At 45.2% G+C, this 23,088-nt stretch overlaps 1 protein-coding gene across 5 annotated transcripts in view; it reads left to right on the forward strand.

Moving 5' to 3' along the window:
• Positions 1-23,088, forward strand: part of GSPT1 (G1 to S phase transition 1) — a 525,782-nt gene that overhangs the window by 338,391 nt on the left and 164,303 nt on the right. For all 5 annotated transcript variants that reach the window (XM_040356936.1, XM_040356939.1, XM_040356940.1 and 2 more), the window contains 2 exons: positions 7,655-7,748; positions 16,501-16,581. In XM_040356936.1, coding sequence (XP_040212870.1) covers positions 7,655-7,748; positions 16,501-16,581 — 175 coding nt within the window. The remainder of the gene's footprint in view (positions 1-7,654; positions 7,749-16,500; positions 16,582-23,088) is intronic.

A 23,088-nucleotide genomic window follows, 5' to 3' on the forward strand; every position in this document is an offset into this window, starting at 1 on the left:
ATCCCCCCCCTATCTGATCGGGAGGCTTTGCTGGGGTACTTGCGGTTTGCGGAGTCACAGGGCTATCGTCCGTTAGATCCGTGTAGGAGCCGCGCTGCGCGGCCTTGGTCGGCGCTATCTTGGGAGGCTCCGGACCCCTCCACCGGCTTGTAGGGCGAATTCCGTCAGTTTTTGGGGCTTGTGCTCCGTGAGCCGTTTCCTAGACGTGCTCATCGTGTTCCCCGATGTCTCCTGAGCGAGGATGGGCGAGGATGGAGTTGCGGTGGCGGCCTACGTCGTTATTTTTTTCTCCCTGGCTGACGAGCTGAAGGCTTAGGCGTCCATCTTGCTCTCCAGCCGGCCACGCCCCCCCCTGGTCCTAAACTTTTGATCAGCTGAAAAAAAGCCTGTTTCAGTTTGGTTATTTTCAATTAATTGAATGCTCACAAAATGTTTTGTCTCGCTCTCATTTCTTCTTGTTGCATGTTGAAGCTCTACTTGGAACCTTGTTAAGATCCAACAATGTAAAATATGTTTTTATGCCATTTTTCAAGTGGTCTTAAACTTTTGATCAGGACTGTATGTGCCCAGCTCAAATTTCATGAATAGGGTTTACATCCACTTTTATTGGTATAACAACCCGTGCTGCTTTCAGTTGAGTGATCTGATGCTTTATCTCCTCAGTCTTGGCAATATTCGGGGGGTACTGTTTAATCTGTAGGAGATGGGCTCCTGGTTTAATTTTTACCATAACTGGGGTTGCAGTCCAGCAGCCTTGCATCATATTCTGGTGGAAATGGCGGAGTGGAGTCTTGGATTAAAAATACTCCACAGGCAAAATGTAAAACTTCTGACAGACTACTGGCCACTTGTACTCCTGTAGGAGTATAATCTTTGCCAAACTTTGGTTCAAAATGTCAGCTCCCAAAAGATTGATAAAAACTAAGAGGCAGATCCACAAAAGGATTACGCCGGCGTATCTACTGATACGCCGGAGTAATTAAAATTTCTGCGTCGTATTTTGTTTGTATCCACAAAACAAGATACAACGCATCTGGGCTCGATCCGACATCTTAGTACGCCGTCGGATCTAAGCTGCAATTTTTCGTCGGCTGCTAGATCGCGTTCCCGTCGAAATCCGCGTCGAGTATGCAATTAGCTAGTTACCGGCGATCCACGAACGTACGTCGGCCCGGCACATTTTTTTACGTCGTTTCGTTCGGTTTTTGCCGGCGTATAGTTAAAGCTGTTATATGGTGGCGTACTCCATGTTAAGTATGTCGTCGTTCCCGCTACAATTTAGATTTTTTTTACGTCGTTTGCGTAAGTGTTCGTGAATAGGAATTTGCGTAGAATGACGTCGCCGTCGTAATCATTGGCTTCTTCCGTCAAATTTCGAGCATGCGCACTGGGATACCCCCAGGGACGGCGCATGCACAGTTAAAAAAAAAACTATTTCCGTCGGGGTCACAACGTATTTACATAAAACACGCCCCATTAACATCCATTTGAATTCTGCGCCCTTACGCCGCAAGAGATGCACTACGCCACCGTAACTTACGGCGCAAATTAGTTGAGGATTCAAACAAAAAACAAGTTACAGGCGGCGTAGTGTATCTTAGATACGCTACGCCCGGCGCAACTAATGCGCCGTTGTAACGTGGATCTACCCCTAACTCTTTAGTGACAATTTCTGTTTGCTGTCCTAGCTTGAGTTAAGTGACTTGGACTCAACCAAATCAGTAGAGGTCCTGGTTAGGGCAAACACCAGAGATAAACGTTTGTAGATAATAATCCTGGAGGTAAGTCCTCTATATTAAAAACACTTGTGCTTGCACCAGTATCGATTTAAACAGGTTAATTCTGTTTCTTCACCAGGAGATAGGGGAGTTCTTGTAAAAATACTTTTGCCTCGGGACCATTGTCTCCCCTATTTAACATGATTGAGCATATAGAGCACATATAGCATGCCAGTGCATGCCATTTTCCTATGCCTGATCCACTACTTTTGGCAGAGAACTGGGATCAGCATGAGGTGCCTTCTAAACTCCTTTCCAGTCTATGGTCAGGAAGTTGGCAGAATTTGGCTATGTGTCTTTCCCTATTTCAATTGTAGCATATAATTGGTCCTCGATTGCCATGATTTCTGAACTTGCCTTTGCCTCTTCCTCTCTGCTTCCCCATGTACATAACCTTGGCTTTGCTGTCTTTCTTGCTTTGTCTTTTCTATGGATAACATGTTAAAGCAGAGTTCCGGCCACAATTGCACTTTTTAAATATAAATACCCCTGTAATACACAAGCTTAATGTATTCTAGTAAAGTTAGTCTGTAAACTAAGGTCCGTTTTGTTAGGTTGTTACAGCATTTAGACACTTTATAAAATAGAAATTGACTGGGGGCCATCTTAAGTGTGGGCATCATGAAGCCAGACTGTATGACTTCCTGGATTTCAGCCTTGCAAATCTCGCACATGCTCAGTGCTGCACAAGCAGTGTCAGATCAGGTTTCAGCACCTGTGCTGTCCAAGTCACATGATTCTTTGAGACTGGGGAGTGCACAGACTCCTGGAAAGTTACACCCACTACATTCCCAGGAGTCTGTGCGGTGAAGCTTAAGCACCTGGGTGCAGGAAGTGGGAAGATTAACTATTCTTCCTAGCAACAACACTTTGAAGGCATCTAAAAAAAAATATTTTTTTTCGTAAAGGACTAATGACATTTTTTTAAAACTACTGATGTAATGTTATATTTATGGGTGGAACTCCACTTAAAGCAGGAGGTCTCAAATAGACATATTGCCTGCTTTAGGCCTTGCTGTGAACAACTTTTCTTTCAACTGGGGTATTGAACCATCAAAAAACCTTGTTTCACCAGTTGTGTAGATGGACTTGCAGTTTCTCCCGCTTTCTCTTCCTCCATTTGAAAGCCTGCTACCTCAGCCATATCCCTTTCATAAATTTAGCATGTCTGGTTTGTCCATATATTTGGGGCAATTTTTCCTTCAATTTTTCACAAACCTTCCATCCACTAACCAGCTTCTCTAGATTTGTGACATCTACACCACATTCTTGAAGTATATAACCAGACATGTTGCTTCCTACTGCGTTTTTATAAGAAGCCGATGAATGTCCGTAGCAGAAGACTCCTATGCTTTCTGTGCCTCACTGTTTGTTTGCAAACCCAGTTGGATCCTTTCTAGGATCCCCCAATCCCTCTAACATATCTCTCATTTCTTGGGGACTGAAAGGTAAATGCCATTTAATTTGAGGCTTACTATTCAACAGTATTGCCTTCAAAAACGAATTGGGTTCTGACTGGATAAACAGCTAGATTGCTCTATGTCAGGGGCCGAAGGGGTGGCTTCTCCCTTCCTTCTTGCTGCCATATTTTTGGAGATTATGGTTTTCTCCAGAAGTTTAAACTCTAGCTCTCTTTCTCTGGCCAAAGCCTTAAGTTCAGAGATATCTAGTTTTGCATATGTGCCTTTTGATTAACACCAATCATCTGTTTGTAAGATACAAGCCAAATCCCTCTTTGTAGGTTGATATGGAGCTGTTAAAACTGCTATACCACTGCTTAAACCACTATATTGCCCACTCATCTTTTGTGTGTTTCATGTAATCTGTTCTTGTGCTTTGTGCTGGACCCCTTAAAGCCAAACTGGCAGCCAAATAAGGTGGGGGGTCCTCCTCTACAGAGTATCCTGGCCAAATGTAGTAAATTTGGGCAGTACTTTTATTAAACGTCTTTGTCAAGCCAGTTTGATTTGCTACCTTGGCTTCTGTCTCCCATGTCCCTTCACTGCACAGTAGTGGTCCACCGTTGTTTACAAAAGTTTGCCATACTTGTAAATCAAAAGTCCGTTCAGATTTTAAAGGTTTAGCTACCCATTTATCCAGGGGCTCAGTGTAGGCGGAAACGTACCTTTGGTTCATATATTCTCTAGCGCTTATCTTGCCCTGGGCATTTTCTGAATGCCTCTCGCCCTTCATTCCCTTATTTAATTTAATGCCCATAATGACTGGCCAGTCTTCTCTACGTGTGCCTATACCCTCTTGCCTCTAAAGCAAATGGTACAGCAAATCTGCAGATTTACAAGAATAGTCTCCACTTTATCTACGTTGATAGAAGGGGTTTATGACATTAGACAAAACACTCTTTAAGAGACCCTCCTCGTCTCTTCTCTGTGGGTTTTATCTGACCCTACCATGCGCCTCTGACCCAGGTTGCCCACAAGGAGTCAACACAGGGAACTGCAGAGGATTCTCCCTATCGACACACAGTCCAACCCATGAAGGGGGGCACAAACACATTTACACACACACGTTGCCCAACCAGAAAGGTCCAAGAGTGGTCTGGTTTCCTTGAGAACCAACAGGATACATAATGGCCGAAATATAGCAAGCTCAAAGTGGAGTTACACCCAAAAATGGAAGAAGCAGATACATCAAACATAAGATCGATACAATTCGCGAGGAGATCTCTACTGTTCAGATCTCTACTGTTCCTGTTCCCTTGCAAATGCTACGTTAACTCTCTGGCTCTATTCTACACACTCTAATCCACATCTTCAATCTCTCCCTCTCTTCTTGCATCTTCCCTAACTCTTTGAAACATGCACTAGTCGGGCCCCATACTTAAAAAGCCATCACTGGACCCATCCAATCTTGACAACCTACGCCCCATCTCCCTGCTCCCCTTTTTATCCAAACTCCTTAAACGTCTAGTTGATGATAATCTTCTTGATCCCCTTCAGTCTGGATTTCGTCCTCAACATTCCACAGAAACTGTTTTTTCCTAAAACTAGCAAACGATATACTAACGTCCAAAACTAAGGGACACTATTCTGTACTCCTACTCCTGGACCTCTCTGCTGCCTTCGATAAAGTTGACCACCCCCTCCTTTTCAAAAAACTCCACACCTTTGGTCTCCGTGACTGTACTCTTCGCTGGTTCTCTACCTACTTATCCAACCGCACCTTTAGCCTAACTTGCAACTCTACTTCCTTCTCTCCTCTTCCATTCTCTGTTGGGGTCCCCCAAGTTTCTGTTCTTGGACCTCTCCTATTTTCAATCTACACCTTCTTCCTGGGTCAGCTGATGGCCTCCCACGGCTTCCAATACCACCTCTACGCTGACGGCACTCAAATCTATTTCTCTGCCCTTCAACTCACTCCTAAATTCTCCTTGCGTATCACTAATTTACTATCCGATATATCAGTTTGGATGTCACACCACTTCCTCAAACTTAATCTATCCAAAACGTAACTTATAATTTTTCCTCCCCCACGTGCCTCTTCCCCTTGATCTCTGTCAAAATTGATGGCACAACTATCAGCCTATTGCCACATGCCAAGGTCCTAGAAGTAGTCCTGGACTGTGAACGCTCCTTTTAAGCCTCGCGTCAAATCACCGTACAAATCTTGGTGCCTCAAACTCTGCAACATCTCCAAAATATGCCCCTTTCTAACCAACGACACAACAAAACTCTTAACTCGCTCCCTGGTCATCTCTCGCCTCGATTACTGCAACTCCCTCCTCATTGGCTTACCGCTGCATACTCTATCCCCCCTTCAGTCCATCATGAATGCTGCTGCCAGACTCATCCACCTTACCAACCGCTCTCTCTGCTACTCCTGTCAATCCCTCCACTGGATTCCGCTCACCCAACTAATTAAATTCAAAATGCTAACAATTGCCTACAAAACCATCCACAACTCTGCCCCCAGCTACATAACTGACCTAGTCTCTAAATACCAACCTAAACGTTCTCTTAATTCTTCTCAAGACCTCCTGCTCTCTAGCTCTCTCATCACCTGCTCCCATGCTCATCTCCAGGACTTTTCCAGAGCCTCTCAAAGCCTATGGAACTCCTTACCCCAATCTGTCAGTCTATCTCCTTCTCTATTCGCTTTTAGAGGATCCCTGAAAACCCTCTTCAGAGAAGCCTATCCTACCCACACCTAACTGTATTTTAATTTTTGTCCATCTGATCATTCCCCACAGCTGCTACCCTTTGTTCCACTTGACTTTCCCTTCTAGACTGTAAGCTCTAACGAGCAGGGCCCTCTGATCCCTCCTGTATTGTATTGAATTGTATTGTGAACGTGCTGTTTTCCCTGATGTAAAGCGCTGCGCAAACTGTTGGCGCTATATAAGTCCTATATAATACAGATATTTGCTCCCACTTCTGGGCATAGATCACCTCAGTGATCGAGCGTCACCTATGCCACTTCCGGCGCCTACTGTCCTACCCTGCTGTCCTCTGGGAGAGACACCGGTCCCAGAAGACAGCAGGGATCAGTGAGGATGCACAGCGTGACTCGTGCATTGCGCAGTAGGGAACCAGCAAGGCTTCACTTCCTGATTCCCTTACCGAGGATGATGGCGGCAGCAGCCGAGAGCAGACTGACCGGCTTTGGCTCCCGACATCGAGGCCGCCCTGGACAGGTGTCCATATATTAAGTCAGCAGCTGCAGTGTTTGGAGCTGCTGGCTTTTAAAAAAAAAAATTCGGAGCTACACTTTAAGGACAGCTTACTTAGCCGACATTTAGAGGTCTGCGTTCCCGATGATCCCGATCAAAGCTCGGTTCCTTCTGGAGCCTCTGCCAAACTCCTGATAGGAATCGCCAACTGCTATGGGAACTATTTCTATTTGGGACTCTAAAAACAAAAGTTAATACTGCAATTGATGGAACAGATTCACAGGACACAATCATTGTTTAAAATGACCGTTCAGTGCAAAGTTTATTATTACATGTTACTTTATACATAGATACAAAAAGGGTTGCGTGAGCTGTTATTAAAAGCTAAAAAATAGAAATACATTTATTAAAAGCTAGTGAATAAAACAATTGCAAAAGTAAAACCTTGAGAGGGGAGCGGGGATTAGACAGAGCGCTTCTAGCAGAAGATGTCTGTGTGTGAGGTGCAGGTTATTGAACACATTTCAACAGCGTGAACAAAATGGAGTCTCTTGTGGTTAACTGAACAATACAGTGAAAGTCCATGTCCGAACTTTCAGGCTTAAGGTACCATATGCTTTGGCTCTGAAGTGGGGGTTTCCTCTTGAAATGCGTTGGCCACATTGAACCTGCATTGCTTCTTCCCATGCTGTTTTAAGTGCTGCAGATTTGGCGGTTGTGGCTTTGAGGTCACTAATATGCTTGCTAACTCAGTCTGTGAGTTTAGTATTTGCTTTTATTAATGGTGTATGAAGGTAATGCGCTAGGCTGGTGCACCCTCTTTTTGTGTTTTAGTGCTGTGCATAATGGGATACCTTCAGTCCTAAGATTGCAGCAAAGTGTGGTGGCGCCGCGCTATTTAGTTTTAAATTGAAAGAGTGGAAACCCATCAGTCTAAGCACCACATTTGAGCACAGTGGATTTTGTTCCTTCATGATGGTAGTAGGGGACTCCAATCTTGGCATGGCAATAAAGCACAGGATAAGTGGAGCTGTATGATGGCAAAGGCTAATGGGCTTACACCTAGGGAGTAGGTTGGTGTTTGGAGTCCTTCTCTCGCATGGAAATGGTGTTCTCCTGTCTTACCCACTACCACATGCATTTGCATCAACCTCCTGCCTTAAAGCCCAGTGGGATTAGTGATTTATTGGGGTTCACTTGATATTTATCAAAATTCCAATTTTAATTTCAAAAATGTTTTCTTTCTCAGTGGGTTACCATTTATCCCATATCTCGATAATTTGCCACACTTCAACAGATCATTGGATGGACCTGTCAGACTTCCAATTGTGGATAAATACAAAGTAAGCTGTTTTACCATTTTTCTAATGTTTGTAAGCCAAGTGATAAGTCAGTATTACCACTAAGAAATAATTGTTGTGAACTAGCCATTTGTGTGTCATAACCAGGTCAGTAACATGTTTTTTTTTTCCTGGGCACCAACAAGTACCGTATTTATCGGCGTACAACACGCACCATAACTTTAAGAGGGAAGTTTCAGGGGAAAAAAACTTTACACAGCCCGCTGCATATAACACGGGCACAGTTTACCCTCTATTTTCAGGGTAAAAAAGTGAGCGTTATACGCCAATAAATACAGTATATTTATTGTATATAGTATATAAGTTTTGGATAGAGTAGAGTTAGAACACGTCAGATTTTTCTAGCCAAGGCTCTGTTAAAAAGATTTACCCTCACTTTCCTGCGAATGTAATTTTCCAGAAATTAGGATAATAAAACAAACCGAAATAATGTTTCTCTTTTGGTCCATGGACGGACACAGCTTCCTTAAATCTTGACTTGTGGGTTATGTTCCTGTTCTATAGGAGAGGATTAGGCAGCACATGTTGGATATTTAAATACATGTTACATTAACCGAGTTGATCAGCCCCGCCCAGGGGGCAGTCCTTCCAGACATAACCATCCTCCCTGCAGTCGGCAGCTCAGTTTTTTTTTTGCCTAATAGAGGAGTAGGACCTGGCTCCCTTTTGGGCTCAGGGTCCTGAAGAAATTTTTATTTTATGATTTTATTTTTGAGAATCTTCTATCAACTGCCGGCTGGGTGACAGGCTGGATAATATAGATCCTTGTAGTCCCCCCAGTCTGGCCATCGAGCGTGAGCAGGCCTTAGCTATGCGCTGGGTCGGCCACGAGATACCCCATGGCTCCAGGGTTCACATATGACTGGGCTGCTTGCTGTCTCAGTCCCAGTGGACCGGGCAGACAGCTACTCGGTTGAAGGTCTGTCAGGAACGCACCAGCAGGGACGGATGAATACAGTTCCTCCTGCCTCGGCAGGGTGCAACAGCTGGGCATTCCTGGGAAGGGGGTTCTCCTGTTTTCTCCCTCCATCACCCTTTTTCCTCCTTCCCTTGCGGGGCTCACTGTGACCGGGGTATACCTTTGTGGGACTCCAGTTCCCGTTTAGGGTCTGTGGGGGTGTCCAGGCCCGCTCTCTGTGGGGGGGGTAGTCTTTTTCTTGGGAAGACTCCACCACGGCCTTCTCGTCCACCTCGCTGTGTTTGGTCGGCATTTTGGTAGCGCCAGCGCCATTTTTCTGTTGCCTGTGCTTATTGAAATTCCCATTGGCGGCCATTTTGCCATGGCCGCGCTGTGACGCAGGTCTGCATTGCGGGCGGACATTTTCTTGTGGTCATTTTGGAGTGGATTTTTGACCTCTAGTGCTGGACTAGCTTCCTGGACGGCGCGAACTATGCAAATTTACCTCACAGGGTTTCCTCAGACACACGCTGTGTGTGAAAGGAGAGCGGGCAGCGGCGCTAAACAGATTCTGACTGGGTGGTGAGTCCCCTGGGTAACCCCCCCTGGTCAGTGCAGCATAGGAGGGTGTATGTTTTTGTTCAAGTATCTTAACTACATCCCTAAGGGCTGACAGTTGGCAACATGGAGTCAGTGGCTGACCGTTCTTCCCCAAACATTCCTGAGGCAGCAAACGTCAACTTCTGGGGAATGCTCTGACTCCGATTCGGGCCTGGCTGCGGCACAGGACCCCGGTTCTGGATTGTCAGAGGATGCGGACCAGGACCTTCCCGGTGAGGAGGATCCCTCGTCTGGGTCAACGCAAGACAGGGCACTTGTGAATGCACTTATCTATGCTGTGAGAGACTCTCAGGCTGGGGAGGATACAGCTGAGACGTCCACGCAGGGCTCGGTCTCCGTTGGGTTTCCGTTGGGTCGCACAAATCAAACCGCTCTGTTAAAGTTTTTTTTTTTTAATGCATTTTTCTTAAGTTTGATAAGTTCATAGATAAGGAATGGGAACGGCCGCAGAGGTCCTTTTGTGGTCCCTCAGCGCATTGTGGTCCGTTATCCTTTTGAGGAGAGCCTTTTGAAAAAATGGGCTTCTCTTCCGGTCGTTGACCCCCCCGGTCGCTCGGTTAAACAAAGTAACCTCTCTCCCGGTAGAAAGGACTCCCTGTATTTAAGGACCCTACTGATAGGAGGCCTGAAGCGGTGAGCCGTTCCATGTTCACCTTGCTGGGGTCAGCGTTGCGGCCTATCTTGGCTGCAACTTTGGTGTCTCTGACTGTAGAGGAGCATCAGCTTCCTCCAGAGTGCATACGGCTGGCTGACCAATTGGTACAGGGCATTGTGTATGTCTGTGATGCCTCTCTGGATGCGGCCCCCTTGATCTCCAGAGCCTCTGTATCTGCGATGGTATTGCGCTGCCTGATTTTTCCGCTGACTAAGCATCCAAGAAAGCTCTGGCAGATTTGCCCTTCAAAGGTGGGAGGCTTTTTGGTACCTCGCTGGACAACATTATTAGGGATGTCACTGGATGTAAGCGCACACTTCTCCCTCAGCCTTCCTTTTCCATGCAGAAGCGGTATATTCATCAGTCAGGGCCCACGGGCAGATCCTCCCAAGCTGACAATGGTCCAGCTGGGGGTCAGAAGCGTCCCTGGGTGCGCAAGCCAAACAAGCCTGCTACTGCATGAAGTTTTGCCCCCACCCGACTCATGGGTGGGGGGATGGCTTTGTGGATTTTCAGATCGGTGTACCTCCCTGCTCTCCAACAAGTGGGTCTGCGAGGTGGTCACTTCAGGGTACAAGATGGGGTTTCTTTCCTGTCCACCAAACATATTCTTTCCCCCAAATCTTCCTCTTCTCCCGACTCGTCGGACTGCCTTAATGGGGGCAGTACAAGACTTGCTGAGGTGTGGGGAAATTTGACCTGTGCCACTGCAAGAAAGGTTTCAGGGATTCTACTCGAATTTGTTTGTGGTCCCAAAGGCTGGAGCCCGTAAAATCTTGGACCTCAATGCCTTTGTAAAGGTTCGGAAGTTCCGGATGGAATCGATTTGTTCGGTTGTTGCTGCGCTCCATCCGGGGGATTTTCTGTTGTCCTTGGACATCAAGGACGCGTACTTGCATGTTCCCATCTTTGCCAGGCATCAGAGGTTTCTGCGCTTTGCGATAGGTGAAGTCCACTATCAATTTGTGGCTCTTCCCTTTGGCCTAGCGTCAGCACTGAGAGTTTTCACAAAGGTGCTTGCCCAGATTCTGGCTTTGCTGAGACAGCGAGGCATTGCTATCGTGGGCTACCTAGACTATCTTCTTCTGAGAGCTGCTTCTGGCTCAGAATAAGACGACAACGTGTCTATAGCCAGCCAGACCCTCCGGGAATTTGGTTGGGTGTTGAACATTCAGAAGTCGGTCATGGTAGCGTCTGGAGTACCTAGGATTGATTCTGGACTCCTCCGAGGCGAAAGGCTTTCTTCCTTTGGAGAAGTTGCAGACACTCCAGTCGGCGGTGAAATTGTTGGCATCCTGCAAATGGTTGTCTCTCTGTTTTTGCATGCGAGTCCTGGGCCTCATGGTAGCCTCCTTCGAGGATGTACCGTATGCCCAATTCCACACGCGAGTCTTGCAGAAGGAGTTCCTGTCCAAATGGAACAAATCTTCGTCGTCTCTGGATCATCAGATTCAGGTAAGTCACCTGGTCAGGGCTTCTCTGAGTTGGTGGCTGAGATCCCCGGCTCTTTAGTCTGGGAAGTCGTTCCTTCCCTTCCATTGGACTGTGATCACGACGGACTCCAGCCTCACAGGTTGGGGGGGGGGGTCTGGGGGGTCAAGTCGGCCCAGGGTCGCTGGACTCCGGACGAATCCCGCCTGCCGATCAATGTACTAGAACTTTGAGCGATCAGACTGTGCCTCTCCTCATGGTCGCAGAGGCTACAAGGACATCAATCAGGATCCAGTCAGACCATCAGGGGGGAGCAAGGAGCTTGGCTGCGGAATCGAAGGTCGCTCACATTCTGCAGTGGGCAGAAAGAAGTGGGCCTGCTCTGTCAGCCGTTTACATTCCGGCCAGAGAAAACTGGCCAGATGCTGGACCAAGTGGAATGGTCATTGCATCCAGAGGGGGTTCAACTCCTTTGCCAGAGATGGGGCATGCCGGACGTGGATCTCCTGGCTTCTTGACTCAATCGCAAGGTGTCGAGGTTCGTGGCCAGGTCCAGAGATCCCTTGGCAGACGCGTTGGTGGCCCCGTAGGGTCAGTATCGGCTAATTTATGCCTTTCCCCTACTAAAGTTGCTTCCTCGTCTGCTCCGCAGAGTAAAGGCCAAGGGGATTCTGGTGTTTCTAATCGCTCCAGATTGGCCCCGGCGTCCCTGGTACGCCGACCTTGTGCGCCAAAGTGGTGGCTGCCAATGCGGGAGGACCTTCTGTCTCAAGGTCCTATACTTCATCCTGCTTTACAGTCGCTGGCTTTAACGGCATGGCTATTGAAAGCCAGGTACTAAGGGGCCGAGGTCTGTCTGATTCAGTCATTTCAACCATGCTGAGGGCACGAAAGTCATCTTCTCGGACGATCTTAACATCGCACTTGGAAGGCCTACATCTCTATGTGCGAGAAGATGGAGTGGCGTCCACGGGCATATTCGGTTTCCAGGGTCCTGATGTTTTTGCAGCGTGGAGTGGATCAGAAACTTGCCTTAAGCACCATTAAGGGACAGATTTCAGCCTTGGATTTTTTCTTTCAACGACCCTTGGCGTCCCATTCACTGGTGGGTACGTTTTGTGCAAGGGATCGACAGGTGATCCCCCCCCCCCACAATTAGACCACCGCTTCCTCCATGGGATTTGAATCTGGTGTTCTCGGCTCTTCAGGAGCCTCCTTTTGAGAACATCAGAGAAATTCCTCTCGACACGATCTCGGAAAGTGGCCTTTCTAGTGGCCATTACATCTGTCAGACGAGTTTCTGAGTTGGCCGTCTTGTCTTGCAGGTTACCATACTTGGTACTCCATAAGGATATGGCAGTGCTACGCCCTCGGCCTTCTTTTTTCTTTTTTCCCGAAGGTGGTTTCAGCTTTTCACCTAAATAAGGACATTGTACTTCCTCCTTTGTGTCCTCGGCCATTGCATACTTTAGACGTGGTACATGCTTTGTGGGTGTACCTGTCTGCTACGGCTCCGGTCTGGAGGTCTGACTCTGTGTCTGGTCCACGAAAGGGACTGTCTGTCTCATCGGCCACCATTTCTCGGTGGATCAGACAGACCGTCATCCAGGCTTATGCGCTTAAGGGGTGGGCGAGGCGCTTTTCCTGTCACAGCGCATTCGACCAGGGCTATTGGTGCCTCCTGGGCTTTCCGACATCAAGCGTCTGTCTCACAAGTGTGTAAGGCGGAGACTCTGTCATCCGTTCACACATTATCCAAATTTTACAAGGTTGATGTGAGTGCATCTTCAGATGCTTCCTTCAGCCACAAGGTTTTGCAGGCGGCTGTTTAAAGTTTGCAACTCCTCCGTTGAGGAGCTCTGTTTGGGTGTGAAGTTTTGTTTTTGATTGCTGTTTCCCCACCCTCGTTTTTTTGACACTGCTTGGGGATAAGTCAAGATTTAAGGAGCTGTTATCCGTCCATGGACGTAAAGAGAAAATAGGATTTTTTGTACTCACCGTAAAATCCTTTCTCGATTCGTCCATGGACGGACACAACACCCACCCGTTCTTTTTTAGGTTTGTAGTGCTTTTTACGAACTGAGCTGCTGACTGCAGGGCGGAGGGTTATGTCTGGAGGGACCTGCCCCTTGGGCGGGGCTGTTCAACTCTGTTAATATAACATGTATTTAAAGTGGAGGTTCACACTAAAAACTAATTTTTAACATTAGACTAAGCATAGTAAGGGCATTTACTTTCGGCAGGTCTTTTTTTTTTTTTTCTCCGTACATACCTTTTATATTCTGATTTTGGGTCCAGGGCTTCCGCGTTCTGATGACTTCGGGCCTGGGGATTCCTATCCCTGCCTCAGGGTTCCGATGACTGCGGGACTGGGCATTCCTATCCTTCGGTTCGATGATTGACGGCTTTGTGAAACAGGTGAACTTGTCGCACAACGCATGTCACCAGATTTCCGTAAATAGCCGAGCTGCGAGTCGGCACTATACGGTGCCTGCGCCCACGTTGTAGAGCGGACTGCGCAGGCGCCGTATTGTGCCGACTCGCAGCTCGGCTATTTCCCGACATCTGGTGATGCGCGTGTGCGACAGGTCACCTGTTCACAAGCCGTCAAACATCGAACCGAAGGATAGGAACGCCCAGTCCCGCCAGTCATCGGAGCCCGGTAAGCGCCCTGGACAAAAACAGAATATAAAGGTATATACGGAGAAAAAAAAAAATTACCTGCCGAAAGTAAATGCCCCTACTAGGCTGGCTCTGCTAGATTTAATGTTTATTTTTGGGTGAACCCCCGCTTTAAATATCTGACATGTTCTGCCTAGTCCTCTCCTATAGAACAGGAACATAACGCACAAGTCGAGATTTAAGGAAGCTGTTGTCTGTCCATGGACGACTGGGTACAGAGAGTTGTGGATTTTTTTTTTTATATTTCATTCAGCTAGTTGGCCTTAACCACTTAAGCCCCGGACCAATATGCTGCCTAAAGACCCAAGGGGTTTTTACAGTTCGGGACTGCGTCGCTTTAACAGACAATTGCGCGGTCGTGCGACGTGGCTCCCAAACAAAATTGGCGTCCTTTTTTCCCTCACAAATAGAGCTTTCTTTTGGTGGTATTTGATCACCTCTGCGGTTTTTATTTTTTGCGCTATAAACAAAAATAGAGCGACAATTTTGAAAAAAAATCAATATTTTTTCTTTTTGCTATAATAAATATCCCCCAAAAACATATATAAAATTTTATTTTTTCCTCAGTTTAGGCCGATACGTATTCTACCTATTTTTGGTAAAAAAAATCGCAATAATCGTTTATCGGTTGGTTTGCGCAAAATTTATAGCGTTTACAAAATAGGGGATAGTTTTATTGCATTTTTTTTTTTTTTTACTACTAACGGCGGCGATCAGCGATTTTTTTTCGTGACTGCGACATTATGGCGGACACTTCGGACAATTTTGACACATTTTTGGGACCATTATCATTTTCACAGCAAAAAATGCATTTAAATTGCATTCTTTATTGTGAAAATGACAGTTGCAGTTTGGGAGTTAAACACAGGGGGCGCTGTAGGAGTTAGTGTTCCCTTAGTGTGTGTTTACAACTGTAGGGGGGGTGTGGCTGTAGGTGTGACGTCATCGATCGTGTCTCCCCTATAAAGGGGATGACACGATCGATACACCGCCATAGTGAAGCACGGGGAAGCCGTGTTTACACACGGCTCTCCCCGTTCTTCAGCTCCGGGGAGCGATCGCGACGGGGCGGCTATAAACGAATAGCCGCGCCGTCGTCCCGGATCGCTCCCCGAGGCTTGCCGACCGCCGCATGTAGCGGGGGGGGGGCAAGCAGAGGACGTACAGGTACGTGATTGTGCCTGTCCGTGCCATTCTGCTGACGTGTATATATACATGAGGAGGTCGGCAAGTGGTTAATTTCCTGCATTCACACAAGCCATGAGGATGCGGTTATCCTCCCCTGTTGTGCTGTTGAAGTCTGACAGCAAGGATGACCCAGATACAAGCCAAGCTAATGATTTTCTTCTGTTGAACAGAGAAGTCTGCACACGGATCGAAGTTCGGCCAGTTTCTGCTGAATCTGCCGAATTGCGATCTGTGTGTGTGTACCCAGCCTAATCAGCCCTACTCTATCCAAAACTAGAAAATCAATATTTTGGCTTGGCATACACGAACGCATTGGTTGCTATTCTACCTCTTGCTGAGTGGACAGTGGAGTTTTAGCTTACTATAAAGTTGATCACTGTGCTATCTCCACCTGTAAGAAAAGCTTTTGCTGTTGCTGACAGTACGGGAAATTGCACCGTTCCCCTTCTCTTTCTGTTGCACTTACATTAATGGTAAATTTACTGATTTGCATATTACAATTTTTTTAAAAATGTAACTAGGTTAAATGCATTTTTATTTATTTTTTAATAATCTGTAAAGATTTAAATTTTAAGACATGCCTGTGCGTGCACCTGTTGGATGTTTCTCTTTAGATATTGGAGCCCAAAGCTGGCCATACACTAAGCAGGTTTCATGGGTCGCCATGTCGATCCTCTCCTGTCCAACATTAAAGGAGGCTGGGCAGAAAATGTGTGGCTGAACAGCAGCTGCGTCTAGGCAGAGGACGCCGCTGTTCATGTATTTTGACAACTGTCGCACACACTATGCACAGAGGGGGTTTTGTCCATCTGCACTGTATAATCAAATAAAAAAAATTGTGCCAAATTTTAGCGCAATGTATGCTTTACTATGTATGCAGTTGGCACCATGACTTTTTGTCTGCTGCATGTAATTACTATGGTACTGATTCATCATACATGCTTGTCTGGCAGGGCTTTCAGTGTAGATCAGGGGTGTCAAACTGGCAGCCCTCCAGCTGTTGCAAAACTACAAGTCCCATGAGGCATTGCAAGGCTAACAGTTACAAGCATGACTCTCACAGGCAGAGGCATGATGGGACTTGTAGTTTCGGAACAGCTGGAGGGCCGCCAGTTTGACACCCCTGGTGTAGATGATCTTTGACAGCTGAGCTGATCGTGGTTTGGAAGCCAAATTTATTTCTTGTGATTTTAATTAAGATTTGTCCTTTTTTTCTTCTTTTTTTTTTTTTTTTTTTTATTATTGTATTGCTCCTTTAGGATATGGGAACAGTAGTTCTAGGAAAATTAGAATCTGGGTCAATATGCAAAGGACAGCAGCTTGCCATGATGCCAAACAAGGTATTGTCACTTTACATTCATAATTATAGCCAGTAATTGTTTTATTGTTGCCCTTTGCCAGCTTAAGGTTTGTAATGTTCCTCCCACTGACCCACCCATACACATACTACCGAGCCCTGTATTGACATATGGTCATCGATTCACAAATGTAGGGGAAAACGTGGGTATCCGACACACTTGTCGGTTTAGAGTCTGAGAGCCCTTTCACACTGAGGCGCTTTGCAGACGCTAGAGCGCTAAAGATGGCACCTGCAAAGCACCCCCGAAAAAGCCGCTCCTTTCACACTGGAGCGGTGCACGGTCTATGGATGCAAATGCTGGACTCAAGAGCGCGCCCGCAGGGTAACCCCCTTGGGCGAGCGCTTCCCAGAGGGTGTTATCTGATGCAGAGAGGAGCCGAGACAGCCAATGAGGAACCCCTGAAGACGGCGTCCGGGGGGCCACTCTGTGCAAAACGAGCTGCACAGTGAAGGTAATTATGACGTTTAAAAAAAAAAAAAATTAAAACCTTTAGTATCACTTTAAAATGACTAGCTTTTGCATAGTTACACCTGAGATGAGGGATATAGTGCATATAATCTTCTCACAAAACCCTCGATACTAACTTAATTTTTTTTTTAAATGTAGTATCCCATGGGTACAAGGACTACATGGGTAAACTGGAACTTCACTGGATTTTTGAAAATGGAGGGAATGGCCTCTACTAGGTTATTCTCGTGGCTCAAAGATCCTTATCTGAATACGTTTTTCAGTCTAAAATTATGAAATCTTGTACTTGATGTACAGTGGGGATCGAAAGTTTGGGCACCCCAGGTAAAAATTTGTATTGTGCATAACGAAGCCAAGGAAAGATGGAAAAATCTCCAAAATGCATCAAATTACAGATTAGACATTCTTATATGTCAAAAAAAGTTAGATTTTCTTTCCATCATTTACACTTTCAAAATTACAGAAAACAAAAAAAATGGCGTCTGCAAAAGTTTGGGCACCCTGCAGAATTTATAGCATGCACTGCCCCCTTTGCAAAGCTGATATGTGTACCCCTTTGGGGTTGTGTTTCCTTGGTGGGACTTTTAGATTGGGAGACTGGTTGTAAATAAAGTGAAAAATTGATTGGTAAACGATGATATTGTCACAAAGTATCAAATTTTATTCAGTGTTAAAGTGAACAACACATCAAGGCCAAAGTTACAAAATGTAGTAAAAGCATCCAATATGACCAAGAAAAGGGGCAAGCAAATCTGGGCATACAAAGGTCAAACAACTTTAAACATTAAAAATTACAAGGATAATAACAAAACATAGAAAACAATATATAATAGCGACAAAAAATTGCGTATAGAAAACACACCCTAAGAAAGCTGTCTATTGCAGTAAAGACAGACGTGCCAACGTTTCGAGGCTTATATAGGGTGGAGCCTCTTCATCAGAGCGAGGGTCAAGCAAGATTGTCGCTGTATAATCTAAAATGAAAGAAAAAAATATAAATAGTTATACAAAAGTGAGATACCAGAAAACAAAAACACAGAAACATAGGTCATCTGCTGAAAATATTAGAATGAACTTGAAGTGCCTTTCCCATAGTGAGAAATGTAAATCCAATACTGTGAAGGGGAAAGAAAAAGCAAACATCTATGTAGGGAGCTCCAAGCCATATAGAAGGAATATAGTGATCTGAATTCCTTTATAAAGATAATATGTCTCTAATGATTAAAACATATAGGCAATTAATTACCTCTACATACTGGAGAACCCAGATAATGCGACAATTGGAATAAAGATGCCTGGTATGAAAGGAAGAGGGCTCACAATTATAGCCAATTCTATGAACCAAGTTCAATCCCTAACAATAAAAGAGGGCACAAACATTAAAGAAAAGAAAATTGAACAGTCCAAGCAGGTTGCAAGGGAAAAACCTATGGCTCTAAGTACATTGGCATTATAAAAATGCAATCCTTGTACTTGCTTACCAATAAAGATGCAGAGACCTATTAAATAGGAAGCCCTCCTGGCGGTACAAGGATATCAGCTGGGTGGTTGCCTTGTTATCAAACAGGCTGGATATTCAAAAGAGGAGAAGATTGCAGTAATTCTATAGCTGGAAACAAAAATAGTCCCAGCTTAGTTATAAAAACTCCAAAAGGAAGTTAATTAGCTGCATAGATATCTGGATATGGACGCCTTACAAAATGCTAAGTGCATGGTAGGCAAATCCACCAGATAGTATACTAAAACAATCAAAAGTAAAAGTATATGTATAATGCTTTGCCTGTTAGAAGAATCTGATCCTCTCCTTGTGAGTGCCAGAGGAAGACTGACGCTGAGCCTTCACACGGACAAGTGTATATGTCTGTTGTATCAGCGTCAGTCAAAACCGCTGAGTGTGTAGCAAATTGGCAGGTGGAAGGATCCACAGCGCGTCACCATCTCCCGGGAACGCCCACTGGGTGCGGCGACGCGCAACGTTCCCCCCCCAGCCCCTGAGTGGGGGAATGCCAGCTTGCGTATGGAGGTGGGCGTTACTGGGCGTGGCCCAGGACGTCACACATGAGGTGATTGTTTAGGAGAAGGCGCCGCGCGTCAAGGTCAAAGGAGGAGAAGAACAAACCCACCCCGTAAACAACGGAGGGAAGGCCTCCTCCATAAAAGGAAACAAGAGTTCCCTGTCTTACCTGCGCCGAGTGTCAGATAAAAAGCCAAGCAAAGAAAAAAATAAACTCCAAAAAGGGGGTGACAATTGTTTATACAAAAACTTGCACAATGATTTACAAGGTAGAGCATACACTGTTTAAGCACATATATATTATAAGCCGTAAAGCCAATTAACCCTGTAAAAAGGTCCAAAGGTGCATCTCTCTCTCTCTCTCACTCTCACTCTCACACACACTCTCACACTCTCACACTCTCACACTCTCACACGCTCTCACACTCTCACACACTCTCACACACTCTCACATTCTCTCACACACTCTCACACACACGGCCCAGCCTAACTTAGAGAAACAATCACCATGCGTTTTCCTGGTGATGTAAAATATCATGAATAATGTTGGAACAAAACCAAAAGGAGCAAAAAAGAGAAAAAATAAAAAACTATGACACTGTGTGTCATGAATTTGCGTTAGCTAGTCAAAGATCAGCGTTTAGACATTTTAAACAAATTGTCTCACATTTTAACAGCGAGCCTGAAATACAAAGTGGAAATTGAAGCCCAAGGCAAAGGTTTCAATGTGGGAAACTACTATTCCAATATGGGACATGGTTTATCAACAGCAAGAAACAATAAAAGTGAAAATTCCAATATGGAAAATAAAAAACTCAGATGTTGATTTTAGTGTTAATTTTAATTTTAAGGGGGATCCCACTCTGAGCCTCCAGATGAGAATCCCTCCAAAAAAGGTCTATATGAAATGCAGCCATTTAAACCTGGAGGGGTGGTGGCATTTAAAGTAAATATCAATTTTTGTTCAGTTTTTGTAAAAGCAATTTATTAGTATCAACACCTCTCAGGGTGGTGTGTACTCGATCTAAAATAATGAATGATATCTTAGGACAAAGACCCTCATGAAGATTGGTCACATGTCTCCCACGTGGGAGATCCGGGTTGCAAGCTTTCATAGAAAGAATATGTCTATATGCGCGTTTCCAAAAAACCTGGATTGTTTTCCCTACATAATAGCAGAAACATTCGCATAAAAGGAGATGCACAACACCAGACGTCTTACAGTTCGCATAGTGTTTGGGGCAGTATTTGTCGCCATTTGGTAAGTTCAAGTTTTTAGATGCATTCATAAATTGACAGTATTTACAACCCCCACACGTAAAAGTGCCCAGATGTTTGCAGGAGCAACTTTTTCTGGAGGTCTTAAGTTCACTAGAGGTAAGGTAGTCTCGGAGAGAACATGCCCTTCTAAAGGTGGACGGATCCTTTGTCACATATGGTCCGATGGTTGGAACCATAGTCAGAAGGTGCCAGTATCTTTTGGTGATCTGTTTAACTACAGTATGCTGCTTAGAAAACCTAGTAATAATGGATATTGGACTTTTTTTGGTCTTTTTTGATCCAGGATTGAATAAAGGGTCTCTTCGTGTTTTATTGGTGGCTCTGTTGTAGGCCCTTTTTAAAACACGATGAGAATAGCCACGATTCAACAGTCTGTCTCTCAGGAGGTCTGCCTCTTGCTTAAATTTGATTTCATCAGTACAATTTCTCTTTATTCTGAGATATTGACTGTATGGAATGGATGAAATTAAATTTGTTGGATGAAAGCTGCTGGCATGCAGTATCGTATTGCCTGCAGTGCGCTTACGGTACAGACTGCTGCTGAGAATACCTAGGGTCGTCTTTGTGGATGGTGATGTCAAAGTCGATGGAACTGTCGTTCCACGACATCGTAAATCTGAGATTAAATTCATTTTGGTTTAACTGTTCCAAAAAAAGAACAAGGTCTTCTTGGGGACCCTCCCATATCAAAAATATGTCATCTATATATCGATGCCATATCTTGACAAACTGCATAAAGGGAGCGAGTGCTGGGGACTGCCTGATCATGGACTCCCCCTCCCCCAGGTACAGGTTTGCGTACGATTGGGCTCACGAGGTCCCCAATGCAACGCCCTGTACCTGGAGGTAGTGGGAGCTATTGAACAGGAAATGGTTATGTTGCAAAATGAATTCAAGGGCACTCAGAAGAAAATGATTGGTATCACTTTCGAAGAGGCTGTCCTGAAATAAGATGCGTCTCATACACGCCAGACCCTTGTCATGTGGGATGGAACTATACAACGCCTCGACATCAATGGCTACCAAAGTTGATAGGGGTGTGATGCAGAGACCATCAACAATTTTTGTAACAGATGTAAAGTGTCCCGGATGTAGCTCAGTATCTGTGTTACAAATGGTCTTGGGTGGGCATCAATGAAAGTACTGAGAATCTCAGTTAGACAGCCATTCCCTGAAACTATAGGTTTCCCGCTTGGATTGTCCATGCTTTTGTGCAGTTTGGGTAAAGAGTAAAATGTTGGGATTTTGGGAAATGTGGTCCTGATGAAGTCCCAATCGGGTTTTTCAAGGATATTCTGGGTATATGCCTGGTCAATCATCTGATGGAGGTTCCAATTGGTCACATCTACCCAATAATTTATTTAGGTCTATTTGGTCAATGAGATCAGGTGTCTCATTTTCTTCCAATAATCCAACTAGGGCATCAAGAGCTTGTAGTTCTAAAGACTCAAACGTGGGTAATAAGGGGGAGCCTTAGAATAGATTTGTTTCAGGATTAATTTCCAGGCAAAAAGTTGCACATCTTTAATAACCTCAAACTTGTTTAGATTTTGACTAAGGCAAAAAACTGAGGCCTTTGGACAATACCGAATGCTCGATTTCAGATAATTGGTAAGAGGATAGATTTACAACATTCAAATCATCATTGATAGGTGAAACATCAGACATATACCCAGAAGCATTTCTTACCCCATCCTGGTCGGGATTTCACGAGGCAGCAACCTTGGAGGTTCCCTGGCCTGGGCCCATTTCATTTTTCGTATTACTTGGACCCTCAGTGAGCAATTGTCTAGGAAAAAAGGAAGAGTTTATATCCTGGTTAAGGGGAGTTCCTATTTGATTTTTCCCTGAAGTGGAAATTCCCTGTGTATTTCCACTTGTGGGATTAACATTTGGAGGCTCAACAATGTTTTTTTTTTCAAATTTCCTTGAAGCCTCTCACTGGATCTTCTTTTGGATTTTCCAAACTTCCTCTGCCTAATCCGCCTTGTTGAGGCGACGGAGGAGGCCGATGAGGCATCAGAGAACCCCTGATCTTTATAGGATCTTGTTTTTTGTTGTTGGGGCTTCGTTCTGATCTGTGGGTGCTTCCAATTATAGGCTTTATGTTCAATAAAGGCACTTTGATCCCTCGAGTTTTTTTTTCCTTTTTTATCAAAATGTCTTTGTTGAATTGCTGAAGATGTACATTGAGATCCTCATCCAATTTTCTTTATCGTACATCACGGGACACAGAGCGGCATATTCATTACTATATGGGTTATATGGAGTACCTTCAGGTGATGGACACTGGCAATCTCAAAAACAGGAAGTGCCCCTCCCTATATAACCCCCTCCCATAGGAGGAGTACCTCAGTTTTTACGCCAGTGTCTTAGGTGTTGGTCATGGTTTAGCTTGCCTCCACATCCTTGGGATTAAGGTGGGCTAACCGGTTCTGTCCAAAGGCCTCAGTGCTAAAGTGGTCAGTAACCGGACCCCAAACCATTGGGGTATAGCCCATAATGCTTTCTGTCACAGAGAGCTGGACTCTGGGCCCAGAACTTAGAAACCTTTGGGGGCCTAATGTTTCTGTTGCCAGGGTGCTATATGGGCCCAGGACAGTGGATCCTTCATAGGAACCCAGGGCCTGAAGGTCTAGACGCCCCACGGAGATGGGGGAAGATTGGACCTCTTGCTGTGCAAAGTCCTGTGGCATGGAGCAGGTAAGTGAAGGGGAAACTTG

This window comes from Rana temporaria, chromosome 6, assembly GCF_905171775.1.
Source record: "Rana temporaria chromosome 6, aRanTem1.1, whole genome shotgun sequence".
Lineage (NCBI taxonomy): Eukaryota > Metazoa > Chordata > Amphibia > Anura > Ranidae > Rana > Rana temporaria.